The sequence below is a fragment of the Rhinichthys klamathensis genome, unplaced genomic scaffold (assembly GCF_029890125.1).
Source record: "Rhinichthys klamathensis goyatoka isolate OS25496 unplaced genomic scaffold, OSU_Roscu_1.1 h1tg000501l_1, whole genome shotgun sequence".
Classification (NCBI taxonomy): Eukaryota; Metazoa; Chordata; class Actinopteri; order Cypriniformes; family Leuciscidae; genus Rhinichthys; species Rhinichthys klamathensis.
In genome coordinates, this window is record NW_026606982.1 from 1,393,997 (window position 1) to 1,412,932 (window position 18,936).

General features: G+C 42.3%; 1 protein-coding gene across 2 annotated transcripts in view; it reads left to right on the forward strand.

Moving 5' to 3' along the window:
• Nucleotides 1-18,936, forward strand: part of ltbp3 (latent transforming growth factor beta binding protein 3) — an 81,888-nt gene that overhangs the window by 43,597 nt on the left and 19,355 nt on the right. For both annotated transcript variants that reach the window (XM_056237888.1, XM_056237889.1), the window contains exons 6-16: nt 40-126; nt 5,999-6,118; nt 6,236-6,388; nt 6,972-7,082; nt 7,182-7,195; nt 7,315-7,378; nt 8,150-8,236; nt 11,720-11,845; nt 16,409-16,534; nt 16,639-16,767; nt 16,931-17,050. In XM_056237888.1, the coding sequence (XP_056093863.1) occupies nt 40-126; nt 5,999-6,118; nt 6,236-6,388; nt 6,972-7,082; nt 7,182-7,195; nt 7,315-7,378; nt 8,150-8,236; nt 11,720-11,845; nt 16,409-16,534; nt 16,639-16,767; nt 16,931-17,050 (1,137 nt within the window). The remainder of the gene's footprint in view (nt 1-39; nt 127-5,998; nt 6,119-6,235; nt 6,389-6,971; nt 7,083-7,181; nt 7,196-7,314; nt 7,379-8,149; nt 8,237-11,719; nt 11,846-16,408; nt 16,535-16,638; nt 16,768-16,930; nt 17,051-18,936) is intronic.

The following is an 18,936-nucleotide window of genomic DNA, read 5'->3' on the forward strand; positions in this document are numbered from 1 at the left end:
AGTAAATGATAGGTAATTCTCTGGATTTTTTTCATTCAGATGCAGGGAAACACCACACTATAGTAGAGGACTTTGGCTCCACGTGCCCTCAGGGATACAAGAGACTCAACAGCACTCACTGCCAAGGTAATCTGTGTGTACTTGCTGAATTGTGTGTGTTGTAGGTTTTACAAATTGTAGGTATGTTGGTTGTCATAAACAAATGTACACATCCATAAGCATTACATGAACCCAAACAAGACAGCTGCCAAACAGTCAGCCACATGCAGAAAAATAGCTTATACTTCTATTTGCTGGATAGCCAGACCAATGGTTTTTATTTTGTGTGTTTGATATTTAATTTTAAGTCCAACTGGTCACATGACAGAAGGGTTTTATTTTTATTTTAGACATAAGATTCAAATTAAAATGATCAAATTAAACTTAAAGCTAAGACAGTTCATAAATACATTCTTGGCGAAGAATAATTCTTGGCATCCACAATAAAAATCACTGAAATATCCGTCAGTTTACCGGTAAATGTGAAAAAATGACAGAGGATGAAACTGATGTGAAGTAAGGGGAGTTTGTGATAATCAAAATTTGGGCCATCAAAATCCATTGGGCACTAGAAACCTTACAATCAATTCAAAATCATACTAGACAAAACTTTGGAGCTATTTAGTCACATTATCTAGTTATTATCTTAATATAAATATTAAAATATATTAATAATAATTGTTATAATCAGATCATGTATATTTAAAGCCACATCTATGGAAGAGATGTCATATGTTAGAAGCTCCTAATCACTTTCAGTAGTATCTGCATTTAGTCTGATACAGAAATTGAAGTTCCTGTGCTAAAAAGGGTTTTAACCTAGAAATGCGAGTGATGGTAAGGTAGTCCTGATATCTCTTCCAGAACAGGAGAGAGATACAGAAGTCAAGGACTTTCTGCCAGTTAGGAGACAGTTCGGATTACCATGGTATATAGACCTGAATAGTTTCAGCTTCAGAATAATGGCACAAAGAACATAAAAGATCAGATAATTTTGTGATAAGCTTAATTTATGATTTCATTGGTTGGGATGTGGCAAGCAAATAAATTGTACACCAGCAAATTGTCTAACAACATCTGTCAGGTTTTAGTGCAAGCAGATGCTTCAGGTCTGATATATTGTATGTGCCCTTCTCAATGAAAACATTTCTCAGATTCAACCAAGGATGTCTATAGCAGTGGTTCTCAACTGGTTCGGCCATGGGACCCAGGTTTTCCCATGGACATTAAGTCACGACCCAAATTTTTAGCAATTTAAACTAAGCAAATTTATTTCTCAAAAATAGTTGACACGCACAAACACTTTACTTAAATTAACTTCACTTAACATTCATATACTTATAAATTATAAGAATATCACTAACACTGATGAATAACAACAGTATAATGTAATGCAGTCCCAAGCAAGTAAATTGGTTAGTAAATTGGTATGGGCTACCACAGTCATCAAATAATATAGAAAATATCAACTGAAAACAAAGTGGTACTTTAGGTTAAAGTGGCTACGTTTACATGCAACCAAATAATCCGTTAGTAATCGGATTGACGGCTCAATTAGACTGAAAAGCCCTCATGTAAACACCTTAATCGATCAAATTGAGCTCGATCCGAATGAAATTTCGATCCGATTGAAAGAGGTGGTTTATTCCTTTTCTAATCCGATCGAGAGGACATGTAAACACTTGATCGGATTGAAAACCGAAAATGAAAGGACTGCACATGTGCAATGACGTTGAAATAGCGTAATGACATGACGCGCGGAGCAAACTGTTCTTCCTGTTGAATAAATGAGTGTCCCGTCATTCTAAAATTCTCCTTTTACTGCGTCTGTGAAGTGGAGCAGGAGAACGTCCCACCAGTCCTTGTTTCGGATTCTCCAAATTATGACCATAAATGGATAAATATTAAGTCTGCTGTTTAAAACAAATAAAGAGCCAATGTAGGAGAATGGTTATTATGCACAAACAGCGGAAACTCAGTATATTCGTGCAGTGTGCGCATGTCAAAAAATATATTCTGATTTGAAGCTTGTGACATACAAACGCACACATTAACCCCATCACATGTTTAGTGTTCATGTAAACACTACATTCAGATTCATCAATCAGAATGAATTCAGTCCGATTGAAACAAAAGTTGTGCATGTAAACGTAGCCAGTTTCAAAAACTACAGTAATGGTAAATACACAATACTAACATCAACTGTTAATGAAACATATGGAAACTGCTCCTGAGTCCTGATGAATAGAATCAACATCATACCTTAATGCAAATCCTTCCCAGCCAAAACACGACTTGCCAGTTACATAATTGAATGCTACTTTTTGGTAATTTCATGACTTACTAATTGACCATGTAACTACGACGTTCCATGCTCCTAATTTCATTTCCTCTTTATATAGTAGGGATGTAACGATTCACTCGCAACCGGTTGAAAATCGATAAAAATGTGTGACGATTCAAGTCGGTTGAAATGTTAAACGAATCGCGATACACGTTTTAAACAGCAGGGCGCGTTTACTATAGCCTACTGTGAAGTTGTGAACCTCGCTTTACAATAGCACAATAGCAGCGAGCACACACTGGCGTGAAGCTAGCGAGTGTTTTCACTTCATTCATGGAACTTGATCTTGTGTGAGCCAAGCTCAACTTCCATAGGAATGAACTGAAAACGCTCGGTTTGCTCCGCTCGCGCCGCACCAGTGTGTGCCATAGACTGGTGTGCACGTGCCGTCAAACAGTAGACATGGCTTTGGCGACGGCAAGCGTAGATGTTGACGTTGACTCATTCAAATCGGAGGTGTGGCGGCATTTTGACTTTCCGTAGACTAATAATAATCACCACCGTGAGTAACACCAGTCACCTCCGTTTTCATGTAAAAGTCATTAATACTACAATTGCGAGAGCCACGGAGATCACAAGGTGCATCAGTGTTTCCGTGGCAACCAGGTGTTGTATTTATTTTACTATCTCTTTCTCTAAATGTGTTTTTTTTTTACTCTTACTAGTGTAATGATACAAATTATAACAAAATTAGAATCTTGCCTTTATTACAATGTAAAACCCCTGTCAATCTGGTACTACTAATTTTACACAGTCTTTTACATAGTGTGCGAAGGTACCAGTGTCCAGCCTCTTGACCAAACAGACAGAAAGACTGAGTTGAAACAACCTTGAAGGGAATTTTTTTAATGTAGTTTTATTATTTGAGAAATATATTTTAAATTAAAAAGAAATGTGCAGCATTTTGTCTGAGAAATAATAAAAGGGACACTTTTGTCTTAAATCGCATTTGTTAAAAAAATCGTGAGAAAATCGTATCGTGAAACCAGTATCGTGAATCGTATCGCATCGTGAGATGAGTGAATCGTTACATCCCTATTATATAGTGAAGTGATTTACACTAAAACTGTATTGCGACCCACTTGATGATTATGGCTTACAGTTATGAAAACCTTTTCACAATATTCTAAATTAGAATTTGGAGTTTTCATAAGCTGTAAGCCATAATTGTCATGAAACTGCTCTGAGACAGGCAAGTTAAGATCCAAACGCAGCTTTTATTATAATACAAAGGGGTAATCCAGAATCGTGGTCGAACAGATAAGCAATAGGTCAAAGTCCCGGTAGGCAGTCCAAACAAACAAAACATACAAGGCAGGGAACAAGGCAAACGGGAAACCAGGTAAACAATACAGAAACCAGGTAAACACTCAGAGATGCAGTGGGACACAAACAAAACTTTGCAATGAGAATGAATGACCAGGGAATAAATAGACTGAAACTAACAAGAGAATGAGACACAGGTGTGATGCAATCAGTAATGAGTCCGGGCAGTGGGTATTGGGAAATGTAGTCTGTAATGGAGTGTTAATAGGGTGGTTCTCAATATCCCTCCTCGTCTCCTCGCTCCTCCGTCCTCCATCCTATGACCCGGAAACCGATCGAGCTCAGCCATCTTGAAGGACATCTCAATTCTCTAATTGCACCGCGAGGAGGCGAGGATCGAGGAGCGAGGAGGCTTCCAGAGGAGCTATGAGCGAGGATACACAGGTATCCTCGCGTCTCAGCCCCACCCCCTGTAGGACGCGAGGGAAGGCTGCAAGGGAAAAAAATGAGGACGGAGGAATTGAATGAAAGCTTTTTTATACATTGGAATACTTGATCACTCGAGCGTCACTTCACTGCGTCATCAGCAGCGCTCAGAGGATCTGCCCTTATGTTGTTAAAGTTTGTTTATTTAAGAAATTCATAATAAATAATAATAAAGCAAGATACCCTGTTGAAATATGTGAGATGTGTGGTTTATTTAAACTGCAATGGTAAAGTATAAATTAAAATGATTGTGACAGATGTGAAGGGGGAGGAGAATTTATACGTGCGTCACGTTTAGTCGGTAAAACACTTCCGCAAAGCATGCAACTGTGCATCCTCGCTCATAGCTCCTCTGGAAGCCTCCTCGCTCCTCGATCCTCGCCTCCTCGCAGTGCAATTAGAGAATTGAGATGTCCTTCAAGATGGCTGAGCTCGATCGGTTTCCGGGTCATAGGATGGAGGACGGAGGATCGAGGAGACGAGGAGGGATATTGAGAAGCACCCGAAGATGCACAAATAAGAAATGAGAAGCACCCATAGTCTGGTGTGGAGTACCCTCAGGTGGCTCTCAAGGGCACTCCAGTAGGTACCGTTACAATAATAATCAAAATTATAACTAATAAAGGCTTGAAATATATTACTTTGCATGTAATGAGTCTATATAATATATCAGTTTCACCTTTTAAGTTGGGGATGAATTTAAATATTTTTGCTTATGGATATAAAATTTTCCCAACAGTATAAATAAATTAACAATGTATTCAAGACCTTTGTTAACATTGTTTTCATAATATACAATAATATCCTTTAAACTAAAATAGTATTTAATTTGTACTAAATTAAAGATAAATTCTCCCAATTCCTTCCAGAAATTTTGGATAATTTTGCATTCAAAAAACAAATGAGTCAACAGCTCTTTCCCACTTTTACAAAAGGAACATAAATCGTCAATATCAGAGTATCTTGCAATTAATGATTTAACAGGATAAATGGTGTGCAAAATTTTTAAATGCATTTCTTTGGTTTTATTATTAATGCAATATTTAAAGGGGATTAACCAAGCAGTCTTCCAATTAATATGATCAATAATAGAGTTCCAAAAAAAATTCCTCTAGGTGCTATTTTATTTTGTATTTGAAATATTGTACAAATATGTTTATTATTGCATTTTTTATCAATCAATTTAATGCCATTTAAAATTAATTTTGGATTTATCATTAATGTGGAGTTAAATTGAATATGACTTTTGATAAGATGAATCAGAGTAGGGGAAACAGCTTTAATGACAGAATTAAATTCTTTAAAATGCACAGGAAAACTATGGATTCGCATAAATTGTTCGTATCTTAAAATATTTCCATAATTATCAAACATATTCATAAGATGATTAATATCCCTGTTAAACCAATTCCTTAAAAATAAGGATTTATTGGTCGTGTTGTAACCAACAGTTTAATAACACTTTGGTCTTTTTTAATCTAGAGGAGAAGTTTAAACTTTGACATCCATGCTCTTGTTTTCCTCATAGTAATGACAGTGACGCAAATTGTACGCAAAACCGGAAAATGTAATGCGTGCGCACGCGATAGTCTTTATTTTTTATTTTTTTGCAAAGGTCCCATTAGGGGCTCCGTAGTATAACATTACATGATTTACAAGAAAAAGAGACTTGGGTGCTTTCTCTTTTACATGAAATGTCTCGGTTGGTTTACCTGAATTTAATTGAATATGAACTCTTTGAAGGAGAGTCTTTTGGCCATTGTAAGTTTTTTTTTTTTTTATATACATATTTTTACAAACTTATTACAAATACTAATGATTTGTTTGTTGTTCTCGTGCGGTCTCTTCCTTTCTCTGTCTTAGACATAAATGAATGTATGATGCAGGGGCTGTGTCAGAATGGAGAATGTTTAAACACACAGGGAAGTTTCCGCTGCACCTGCAAACCAGGTTATGTACTGACAGAAAGGACACGCTGCATAGGTAAGACATTAATGCATGTGCAAACTCGCACATAACTCACATATACTGTATGGCCAACAAGCACTATATAGCCACCAAACCATCATTAAGATCTTTTTACTCTCTTACCATCAACAGCAACAGTTGAGCAGGGGCTCTGTTACCGTATGGTTACGGAAGCAGGGAAATGTGAGCACGCTCTTCCAACACGGCTTTCCCAAGAGATATGCTGTTGCACTGTGGGTAAAGCATGGGGAAGCAACTGTGAGAGGTGCCCACAGGATGGGACAGGTGAGTGTGCCTTGTGAGAGGGGACGTGCGCATTATTTAGAATTTAATAGTAGCAAACAGGATGCAGAATTGCAATTCAAATTTGAATAAAAGCAATAGAATTAACATGAACTGAAGAAAAAAAACATAACTGTAAGTGTTAACTCAAAAAAACCTTTTTAAAAAGCCTTGTTTGACAGTTTTGGGGAAAGTTTTTAAAACTTTGATGTTTGAATATTTTAAGGCCAGTATTTTTGAATTGTTTAACATGCCACCTATAGACATTTATACTTAAAGTAGTTTATATATTTCATCATATTTAACAAATTAACTTTTGTTGACCAGGGTGGAGGAAAAGTTTATTTCTCAGAATGCATGACCTGTGTTGAATTTCTTAGAATTTCAGTTCAGTAAATTCCTCTTCTTTTCATTCCAATTCAACTTCCTTATGTGGCAGTTGAATTCAACTCATTGCTCATTTATTCATAATTTTGCTTGATCCTGTTGTGTAAATATTTTTGTATATTTAAAGAAGGTTTGTAAAATTAATATTTGGTCTTTCTCTCTCTCTAATGCTTCCTTCTCACTCGCTCTGTCTCTCTAGCTTCCTTTAATAAGATCTGTCCAGCGGGGAAGGGGATGTCTTTCCTGACCTATCATGGCACTCTGTCCATTCAGCCCTTCCTGACCAGTATTGACATTAATCCTGACACTGGTACAGGCGTTTGAATCAATTCTGAGATAAAGCTTCTATAAACTTGATTGCTGTGGTTTTATTAACAGATTATTCATTGTATCTTTGTTTGTGTTCCAGAGGTCAAGCCTCCGGTAAGATTCTGGTTTTCTGTCATCAGTGCTGAAATTAAAAGTCATCTTTGATAGAAATATTAAAAAGTCAGATCAACTATAGACATTTCACTTAATTGATTTTGCCCTCATGTCAACAGGAAGTCCCCATTCAGACGACCACGCCCATGCAGCTCTCACCAATCAGCACGCATGGACACCCAGGTACACTTTTGAAAGCATGGGTGCTTCTCAATATCCCTCCTCGTCTCCTCGCTCCTCCGTCCTCCATCCTATGACCCGGAAACCAATCGAGCTCAGCCATCTTGAAGGACATCTTAATTCTCTAATTGCACCGCGAGGAGGCGAGGATCGAGGAGTGAGGAGGCTTCCAGAGGAGTCATGAGCGAGGATACACAGGTGTACTGCTTTGCGGAAGAGTTTTATCGACTAAACATGACGCACGTATCAATTCTCCTCCCCCTTCACATCTGTCACAAACATTTGAATTTATACTTTACTTTTGTAGTTTACATAAACCACACAACTCACATATTTCAACAAGGTATCTTGCTTTATTATTATTTATTATGAATTTCTTAAATAAACAAACTTTAACAACATAAGGGCAGATCCTCTGAGCGCTGCTGATGACGCAGTGAAGTGACGCTCGAGTGATCAAGTATTCCAATGTATAAAAAAAGCTTTCATTCAATTCCTCCGTCCTCATTTTTTTTCCTTGCAGCCTTCCCTCGTGTCCTACAGGGGGTGGGGCTGAGACGCGAGGAAAGGAAGCGAGGAAAGGAAACGAGGATGCACAAATAAGAATTGAGAAGCACCCCATGTGTTTCTATGTTGCTCGACTGGTTATTAAGCATGACAAATAGCAACACAAAATGTATAGTTTAAATTCAGTTGCTTTGCATAATATGGTATCCACAATTACTCACAATTTTTTCTCTACCTACCTCTCTATTTATGCTTCCTTCTCTTCAGTCATTGTGGCCAAGCCAACAACTCCTCCCATAGTCCTGGTGCCTCCTGAGAGTGACTCACTAGAGGTGGCTCAGACGCAGGTCTCACGTGAGTTCCATGACAACTTGTCAGTTAACAGGCTTGTTTGAGATGCGCCTTGCCTCGCCTGAAATGTATGCGAGAGTAGGCGGCTGCAGTGAGGGGAGGAGTGAAAAAAGTGCAGGCAAGCCGGACAGATCTCTCTTCTCGTAGTGGATCAGACACCTGCGTGATCAAAGGCGGATATCGCGGGATTCATGGGATTCACGCTCGTGCACGGTGTTGATAATAAACTGGATGTAATTTAAGTTCTGTTGCTTTTATATGAAAATAAATATAATGAACAAGACACCCGGTACTTGTTATTTAATTACATACCAAAGACCTGTTTATCAATCATTTTTACTTTAATTACAGACATGTTTTATATATATATTTTTATAAATATGACAACAATCAAATAACCCATATAGAGATCACACTGTCAGAGAGTTTGGGAATACTCACACATAATTTATACTCATAAAAACATGAGATAAGAGTTTTTCAAATCAAAGTTTAAAAGAGAACAATACATCACGGTTGTTTAAACCAATGAGCATTAAGCTGTGTCGTCAGCAAGTCGTTTCCCATCATGCTTCTGATCAGCGCAGTCAGTGGAGAGCAACTGCGCTCGACTGCAGAATCCGACACATCCTCCTTGCGATCGCAAGGGTTTTTTGACATACATCAGCATGACATCAGAGCAAGGCGGACCGCACTCAGACACATTTCTAACCGGTGGTCGGTTCTGCGGAGATTTTGCTCATCTCAAACAAGCCTATAGACACAATATTGGTTCATGCAAAGTTCATTTTGGTAATAGGGGTCATGAACTGAGAAATAACATTTTCCTTGAGGGTTTTACATATAAGAGGTCATCATGTTATAAGAATATACTTAAAGGAACACTCCGACTTTTTGGGACTTTAGCCTATTCACCTTATCCCCCAGAGTTAGAAAAGTCCATACATACCTTTTTCATCTCCGTGCGTGCTATAAGTCTGTTTGACGCACCCACCGCTAGCCTAGCTTAGCACAAAGACGGGATGTAAATGGTTGCAGCTAGCATACTAATCCAAATAAGTGACAAAATAACGCAAACATGTTTCTATTTACATGTTGTGATTTGTATAGTCACAGAGTGTACAAAAAACAAAGTCACATTAGACAGACATATTTTAACCGTATAAATACTGGGAACTATATTCTCTGAAGGCGAAGCACTGCTACTTGGGCGGAGTGATAACCGCAGCACCTGAGACGCGCTCTCTGCTCCTCACCACGGCGCGTCTCAGGTGCTTCGGTTATACCTCCGCCCAAGTAGCAGTGCTTCGCCTTCAGAGAATATAGTTCCCATTATTTATACGGTTAAAATATGTCTGTGTCTCATGTGACTTTGTTTTTTGTACACTCTGTGACTATACAAATCACAACATGTAAATAGGAAAATGTTTGCGCTATTTTGTCACTTATTTGGATTAGTATGCTAGCTGCAACCATTTACATCCAGTCTTTGTGCTAAGCTAGGCTAGCGGTGGGTGCGTCAGATAGAGTTACAGCACGCACGGAGATGAAAAAGGTATGTATGGACTTATCTAACTCTGGGGGATAAGGTGAATAGGCTAAAGTTTCAAAAAGTCGGAGTGTTCCTTTAAAGTTTCAGAACTGAAAACTTCCTTGTTAGTCCAAAATCATCTTTTATTGTTACCAGGCCCCCCGAACGACTTGTCCTGGACTGTGCCTCTTTATGACGTAATAGAGTATTGAAAGACCGCCTCTACAGAAGAAAATCACTTAGAATCCACTGGCGTTAGTGAGATGAGGAAGAGAGAAGAGAACAGGGTCACTCACTGGAATAAAAATAACATTACCTTCCAAAGGATCCTAATGCTAGGATTGTGGTTATTTATTTTCAACAATGTGAATGTCTCAATTGAACATCATTTATTCGTATTTGGTACATTTCAATGAATTCTTTGGTAAATCAGTCCGCAAACTCTGCGCAGACTTTGCAGGCTTTTACGATATAGAATCGACAGTATTGCCACAACATGTAAGTAACCCTGTTCATTCTAATGCCTGATCTGTGAACAGTGATTTCTGATGTAATGATTCATGTAGCTACAGTCAGATGTTATTTGTCCTGGCTGTCACTAAATCAAACCAGTGACTAAACGGTCAACTTCACATTGTTTCTCATTGTAGGGTGTAAATAATCTGTTATTTTAACTGATTGAATTATATATAGAAAGCGATCAAAGAACGTGTTTATCAGTAACTGAGCCCTCGACTCGCGCTGTAATAATCAACAAATCTCTTATTTAGATTGTGTTTCCACTGTTAGTTATGATGAAAGCATTCGTTAGTGTGCAGAAATCGAGTTGCAATGACGAGATCGCTGCGTATCTCTGTGACATAGACTGTAAAAAAGATGGACGATGCCCCTTCACTCTCTTCTACTGGTGAAAAAGTGAAGCCTCCAAGGTCCTAATATGGCGCTGACATCTTAAGCAGATTTGGGACCTGCTTCTGCACAGTAGTGAACGCGGGACCCGAGTCTGCGCAGTAGTGAGCAGGAAGTAGAGCGGTGATATCAAGGTTCCGCCCTCATTCCCGCAGAAACGGTTAATACAAAATTTACTGTGTGAAATAAACAGTTTATGGACATGTAGAAATTAAAGTTGAAGCTCCAATCTCCTCCCGAAAATCCAAAAAAAAGGCCATTGGTGCCTTGCTGACTACTTCGTTTAGAGAAGCTGTCAATCATGACGTCACATTTCCGTTTTTCTTGCATCAAATAACTAAGTCCAAACTTTTTTTTTTTTTAAACGAACACTTCAACTTATATCAGCGTGATAAAAACTACCTTCTATCTTTGAAAAAAAATGTATTTGAAGTCCAATTTGAGTTTCCATCGCGTCCAGTAGACTTCATGGGAGGCAGGGTTTATGAGCTATACTGGGACCAGCCACCGGGGGGCAATCAAGACGCTTTGGCTTCACTTTTCAGCACTTGTGCGGCACGCTTGGTCTGTTATCGGCATAGGTTATCGGCTGCTATGCTCATCACTGCAACCTTTCATGCCACGATCTAAATATAATGCCATAGATCTAATTGTAATGCTATAATTATCACTTTTCACGAGTTGTTAACATTGAGAGCTGTAATAGTATAAACGTGCTAAAAGTTTTCGATAGAGTTCCACATGCAATACTATTTTAATTCTATAACCTATTTCATATGCTAGCTGATAGCCAATCACAGCAGTGGGCGTTTACACTGAAGTCTCTCAGCAGACACGCCCCTTCAAACAGAATGTTCAAATCAGAGGGCTAAAATCAGGCTAGGAAAAATGCCTTTCATTTCTAAATTAAGACAATTTTTGCAGTATAAGTGCACCCCAGGAAACATTATGAAACAATAAAACAATGCAGTTCATGACCCCTTTAATGGGACGTATTTTTTTTTCCACCCACGATTATGGGTCTGTTTTGTGTTTGGGTATCACAGCAATGGATGAATGCAAGCTGAACAGGAATATATGTGGTCATGGAGAGTGTGTGAACACACAGAATGGTTTCATGTGCCACTGTTACCCTGGATACCGACCACATGCACAGAGAAAGAGTTGTGTTGGTGAGTACATACAGTACATGTAAATACACACATACTGTACAACCAATGAAATCACAGATGATGTACTCTGAATTCAATGCCTGCATTTGTAGTGCATAAAAATATCACACACTACCGTTCAAAAGTTTAGAGTTGGTAAGATTTGTTAATGTTTTTGAAAGAAATCTCGCCAAAGGCTGTATTTCTTTAACCAAAAATACAGTAAAAACAGTCATATTGTTACAATTTAATATAACTGTTTTCTATTTTAATATATTTTAAAATGTGTTCTATTCCTGTGATGGTAAAGCTGAATTTTCTGTATCATTATTCCAGTCTTCAGGGTCACATGATCCTTCAGAAATCATTCTAATATACTGATTTGATGCTCAAGAAACATTCCGTCTTGGTTACATATGGTAACCCTCGTTCCCTGAAGGAGGGAACGAAGACGCCACGTCGAGACCGACGAATAAGAATCTCGCTAGAGAGGCCAATCTACTTCAAGTGAAACTAAACGAGCCAATCCACATTGGCGTGCAATCATTTGCATCAGCTGTTCAGCCACGCAGCGCGGGTATATAATGAGCAGCAGATGCGATTGCACTTCAGTTTTTTGCTGAGGAGCTGAGCGATAAGGTGGCTGCCCTAGCGGGCCGCAGCAGATGTGGTGACGGGACGTGGCATCTCCGTTCCCTCCTTCAGGGAACGAGGGTTACCATATGTAATCTACGTTCCTCTTCAGTCGGTCAGTCGACACCACGTCGAGACCGACGAATAGGAATCCCTACCAAAGGGCCACAGCTGCTAACCCCATCCAGCGCCCTGTGCAAGCCTCTTGCCCCTTCTTGCCTGGAAGGACGATAGGAGAGGGCTTTTCACTCTGGGGCAAAAAGGCTGCACAGTAGGGTGCAGCAAGCCGACAGAGCCGGGCCTCTCAGTGCTTCTACCCGTTTAGGGTGAGAACACGGGAGGAGACCGGCTCTACATGTAGGCTATAATATCTAGCGAACGTGTTAGGTGTCGCTCAGCCCGCAGCTCTATAGGATATCTGTTAGCGAGGCGCCACATGCCAGCGCCAAGGCGGATGCAACGCCTCTCGTGGAGTGAGCATGCAACCTGAGCGGGCAGGGCACGCCTTGTGCTTGGTAAGCCAAGGCGATGGCATCCACTATCCAGTGGGCCATCCTCTGCTTGGAGACAGCCTTTCCCTTCTGCGGGCCTCCGTAACAGACAAAGAGCTGGTCTGAGGTCCTGAGACTTTGAGTTCTGTTCACGTACAGACGCAGAGCGCAGACAGGACAGAGCAAAGCCAGGGCTGGGTCTGCCTCCTCCAGGGGCAGCACTTGCAGGTTCACCACCTGGTCCCTGAAGGGAGTGGTAGGAACCTTGGGCACATAGCCAGGCCGGGGTCTCAGTACAACATGGTTGTCACCCAGCCCGAACTCTAGGCACGATTCGTCGACCGAAAATGCCTGCAGGTCCCCTACCCTCTTGATAGAGACTAATGCAACCAGCAAACGGTCGCAGTGTTGTCCATATGGACCAGCATGTCCCTGCCCTGTAGCAGCCTTGCGGTCTTGTGATTGTCACCCGATGAGTGCCGTTATGCCACGCCCATCTCGGGACTCGGCCGTGAAGCCAGTGCTGAAGCGGTCTCATATGGAGCAGCCCGAGCGGTGTTATGCCACATGCCCCAGGAGCCTCTGAAAGAATTTCAGTGGGACCGCTGTCCTGCCTTTGAACGTATTCAGGCAGTTCAGCATCGACCGAGTGCGTTCCTCTGTGAGGCACGCTGTCTGTGGGACCGAATATAACTCTATACCAAGAAAAGAGATCCTCTGCACGGGGGAGAGTTTGCTCTTTTCCAAGTTGACCTGAAGACCCAACTGGCTGAGGTGCCTGAGCACGAGGTCCCTGTGTTTGCATAACTAATCTCGAGAGTGTGCTAGTTTGAGCCAGCCATCGAGATAGTTGAGGATGCGAACGCCCTGTTCTCTCATGGGAACAAGGGCCCCCTCCGTGACTTTCGTGAAGACACAGGGAGACAGGGACAGCCCGAAGGGTACAACGAGGCATGAAAGTACGCGTACTTCAGGTCTATCGCTGCAAACCAATCTCGGGAGGGGATGCATCGAAAATGCGTCTCTGCGTGAGCATTTTGAACGGTAGCTTGTGGAGACTCCGATTCAAAATTCGCAGGTCCAAGATCGGTCGTAACCCACCGCCTTTCTTGGGTACAATGAAGTAGGGACTGTAGTGCCCTGACCTCATATCGGCTGGAGCGACCGGCTCTATCGCGTCCTTCGCCAGTAGGACTGCGATCTCCGCTCGCAAGACATGGGCATCGGCTGCTCTCACTGTAGTGGAGTGGATGGCCCAAAACTTTGGGGGGACGCCGGGCGAACTGAATCGCATAGCCGAGCCTGATGGTCCGAATAAGCCAGCGAGACGGACTGGGGAGCGCTAACCAGGCTCGCGGAGACCGTACATGTGGGACCATAGGGACCGAAGGTGTACCCCCAGTGGGGTAACGAGGTGGAACGCAGGGATGCGGCTCGGGAGGCTCTCTCTGGGAGGTGCTCCGTAGGGGATTCTGAGTGTGCTGTGCAACACTTACCTGGTTCCACGGGGCAGGAGGCGCAGGAGGAGGCTTAGTTGCGTTCTCGAACTGCACGGTGCTGTCCGCTGGCGATAGAAGAGGCGGATGAGAGTGTGGTGAGGATTCTCTCCCCCCACTGCTCTCCGGGCCCTCTTCGGACCCAGAAATGGAAGAAACTGCTCTGACAATTTGGTTCAAAGTTCTCGACCGCATTGCCGAAGAGGCCGGGGGAGTTAAGGAACCTGACTTTGTCGGTCTCCCTCATGTCAGTCGGACACAGCCAGAGATGGCATTCCTGGACCACCATAGTGGACATCGCACGACCCACGACCGCGCGGTCACCTCCGTCGCACGAAGTGCGAGGTCCGTCGCGGCACGAAGTTCCTGAAGTACTTGGGGATCATGACCACCCTCGTGCAGGTCCTTCAGTGCCTTGGCCTGATGGAACTGCAACAACGCAATAGCATGTATGGCAGAGGCGGCTTCCCCACAGGCCTTGTAAGCCTTGCCGGTTAAATCCGACGAGTACGTACAGGTCCAGGAAGGGAGACACAGCTCTCCGCGCCAAGTGGAGTTGGGGCACAGCTGCAGTGCAACGGCCTGCTCCACTGAAGGGATGCGAGTGTACCCCTTAGCTGCCCTGCAATCAAGGGTGGTGAGGGAGGAGGAGCAACCGGGACGGTTTCTGGCAGTGAAAGGTGCCGTCCACGCCCCAGTGAGCTCCACATGCACTGCTGGGAAGAAAGGCACCGGGGTGGGTTGCTGAGAACCAGTGCGCGCCACCCCGAGAAACCAATCATCCAGCCTCAAGGGCTCGGGACACGGTGGAGGGTTCCACACGAGCCCGATCCTGTTGGCGGCCTGGGAATGCATGGCCATCATCTCTGGGTCCGACTCGGGCACTGCTGCCACACCCGAAGGGGGCAGCAGCGCCGAATCGTCATCCACAGAGAAGTCTGACCCACCCTCCGATGCAGCGATCGACATCTTTTCATCGTGGTGAGCGCCAAAGGAAACAACTGGTACACACCTCGTGGATGGTCCAGCACGTTCCGTTAGTGGCTCTACTGGCTGCGGAGCGTGGGAGGGATGAGGGTTAGATCGCGGCAGAGGCGCAGGGACTCCACCCCTTTGCAGGAACGAGAGTCTCGACCATAGCTCCGAGATGGTCATCTTCCCACAATGGGTACATGACTCATCCACGAACGCTGCCTCAGCGTGTTCAATGCCCAGACACCTTTAAAAAGACGTGCTCTACCCGTGTAAGCTCTTTTAGGGGACTGCTCTCTTGGTGCTGAAGCACGCAGGGGAACGGTCGCAGTGGACACGGACAGGAATGTGCACCTGTCGTGCGCTGTCTCTCTCACTGGTGATCTTACCAGCTGTAAGAACGGCCTTTCAGCGCTCTCATGGCGCACCTTACCAGCTGTGAAAACAGCCCTTTTGTTTTGCTCAGTTTTTTTAAAAGGCAACAAAAGATAGAGAGAGAGAGAGAAATCGACCCCACTGCCGCGCTGTATCGCCCGCACCAGCCACGAGAGATCCTCTTGGGAACTCGTTCACACTCTGTAGATATCAGCATCGAAGTGCTCTGTTCCGAAGCAAAAAGCTGAAGTGCAATCGCACCTGCTGCTCATTATATACCCGCACTGCGTGGCTGAACAGCTGATGCAAATGATTGCACGCCAATGTGCATTGGCTCGTTTAGTTTCATTCATTTTAGTTCCTATTCGTTGGTCTCGACGTGGTGTCGACTGACAGACTGAAGAGGAACTCATTATTATCAATGTCTAAAACAGTTGTGCTGCTTAATATTTTTGTGGAAACCGTGAAACATTTTTACAAGATTGTTGGATGAATAGAAAGTTGAAATCTTTTGAATGGTTGTGTGTAACATATCAAATATTTTATCAGTATTACATAAAAAATATATATTTAAAAATGATAAAAAGATATGTACAATGGTCTCACTCTCTCGGTAGATGAAAATGAATGTGACTCGAAACCATGTGGTAGAGGCACCTGCATTAACTCCGTGGGTTCATACAGATGCAACTGTCAGCATGGCTATGAACTTGTGATGCATAATGGGAAACGCAAATGTTTTGGTGAGTGACCAGCATCGGCTATTCAAAGACAGTGGACAGCTTGTATACATTTGACCATATCAATACAGATGGTGGCCAACACTTGTTTGCATGTATCTTTTCAGATATAAATGAGTGCTCTGAGCCTGATATCTGTGGCATTGGAGGGTATTGCACTAATTTGCCAGGTTCCTATAAGTGTGGGTGTATGCAAGGCTTCCGGAGCAAATCCCGCAGACAGCCTCTTTGTGAAGGTGAGAACACCAACCTTTACTGTGCATAGACACAAATCACATGTTAATTGTAGACGCCTGTAAACAGTTCATGTTCATCCAATATGGTTTATTCTGTTTTTTATTAAATGGCTGTGAGTGTTTGTAACTTATTTTCTATACTGTTGCTGTCTCTCTAATGCAGACATTAATGAATGTTCAGACCCGAGTATCTGTCCTAATGAACAGTGTGAGAATACTGTTGGATCCTATGAATGTATACCCTGCCAACCTGGATACCAAGCACAGGGAGGAGTGTGTTACGGTCAGAATACATACACACATAAACACACATGCAACCATGCATGAACAGTTTAGCTCACATACATTCACAGAAACATATGGCTAAGGACATTCCGACTACCATCAGCTCCTCACACAGGCTCCTGGCATTTCACGACTATCCAAAACAACTCTCTTTGCACTACCCTGTGTACTACCCTGTGTGTGTCCTCAATAGAACAAAAAAATATTTGTCAATGGATTATAAACATTTGTTTTATTGAATTCGGAATAAACATTATGTAAAATGTGTTACTTTCAGCATTTTTGTGCATGTCATTTAATGTCATTAACTTCTAGTATTATTTTTATCAAAATGGTTTCTGCTATTAGCCACATTCTTCTCTAGGTATTGGACATTGAAAAACCATGTACACTACCATTTAGTAAGATTTTTTTATTCCGCAAGGACACATTCAATTTATCAAAAGTGACATTAAAGGTATGTTACAAAAGATTTTTATTTCAAATAAATGCTGTTCTTTTGAACTTTCTGTTCATCTGTCACAATTTGGTCTTGTCTTGGTTACGTTTCATGTCTGACATGTGATCCCCTGTTCAAAGTCATGTGATCCTGCCATGTCTTCCCTTGTCTGATGTGTCATGTTGTCATTGGTTCATTATTCACAGGTGTCCCTTGTCTAGTCATTAGTCTTGTGAAATTAAGCCCTCATGTTTGCCATGTGTTTTGTCAAGTATTGTTTCTTGTGACCACTGTTGTGTAAGGCTATGTTTACACAGAAACGATCTGAAGAGAAAACGCAAAAGTGGCGTTGCGTTATCACTTTTTATTCTGCGTTTAGACGCGCGTTATGGTTGGTAAATCCGCATGCATATGGTGACGCAAAAAATGTGTGAAATTCGATGTAGTATGCACTCCAGGCGGCTAGGTGGCAATGTGAAGCACTGCCACACAACAACACCAATATCTTAGAATATTTTGTACAACTGCTGAAAAGACTCTTGTATGTTTTTCAGAGCTGCTAGGGGAACTTGAAGGTCCGACGTATGGAAATAATCTGACATGTTGGTTGTTATTTTCCTGTACTGGCGCATGCATGTGACGTAAACGCGTACGCGACGAGAGCCACCGTGAGCAGATTTGCGTTTTTACCGTTTAGACGGGAACGCGACGGTGGAGCGTTTTTAAGATTTCCACTCTGGAGGGTGGTTTCACTTTTTTGCGTTTTTAAGCCCCCAAAACGCCGTTGCCGTGTAAACGAAAGGCACATCCGATAAAATATTTTTACGTTTTCACCCGGAATCGTAAACGGGGCCTAAGTCTATGTTCACGTTTATGTCCACCGCTTTGTTTCTTGCCATGCCCTTGTTTTATGTCTAATCTTGTTTAAATAAATACTGAACCACTTGGGTTCTCTACTACTTGTCTCCAGTGGATCTATTACAGAATACTTGACCAAACATATGGCAAACATGAGGGCTTAAATACACAAGACTAATGACTAGACAAGGGACACCTGTGAACAATGAACCAATGACAACATGACACATCAGACAAGGGAACACATGGCAGGATCACATGACTTTGAACAGGGGATCACATGACAGACATGAAACATGACAAAAGGTGTGTTCGACTTGATGTAGCGCCGACGCCACATGACTGTGACGTATGCCATCGAAGTACTGCGAGAGCGTTTCGAGAGTAGCCGGAGGACTCAGCCAGCGCAGCTTCTCAAGAGCAGCTGCACAAGCTCTGATGACGTCACAGGTGTTCCACGATTCGCCGGATTCACCGCATGACAACGATCACGTGCGTTTCGTGTTTATTCTCACACCTTTAGTTCTATTAAAGCTCACAAATCAGTTTTTTTATAACAGTAAACAGTCTTTTCATGTAGTCGCGAT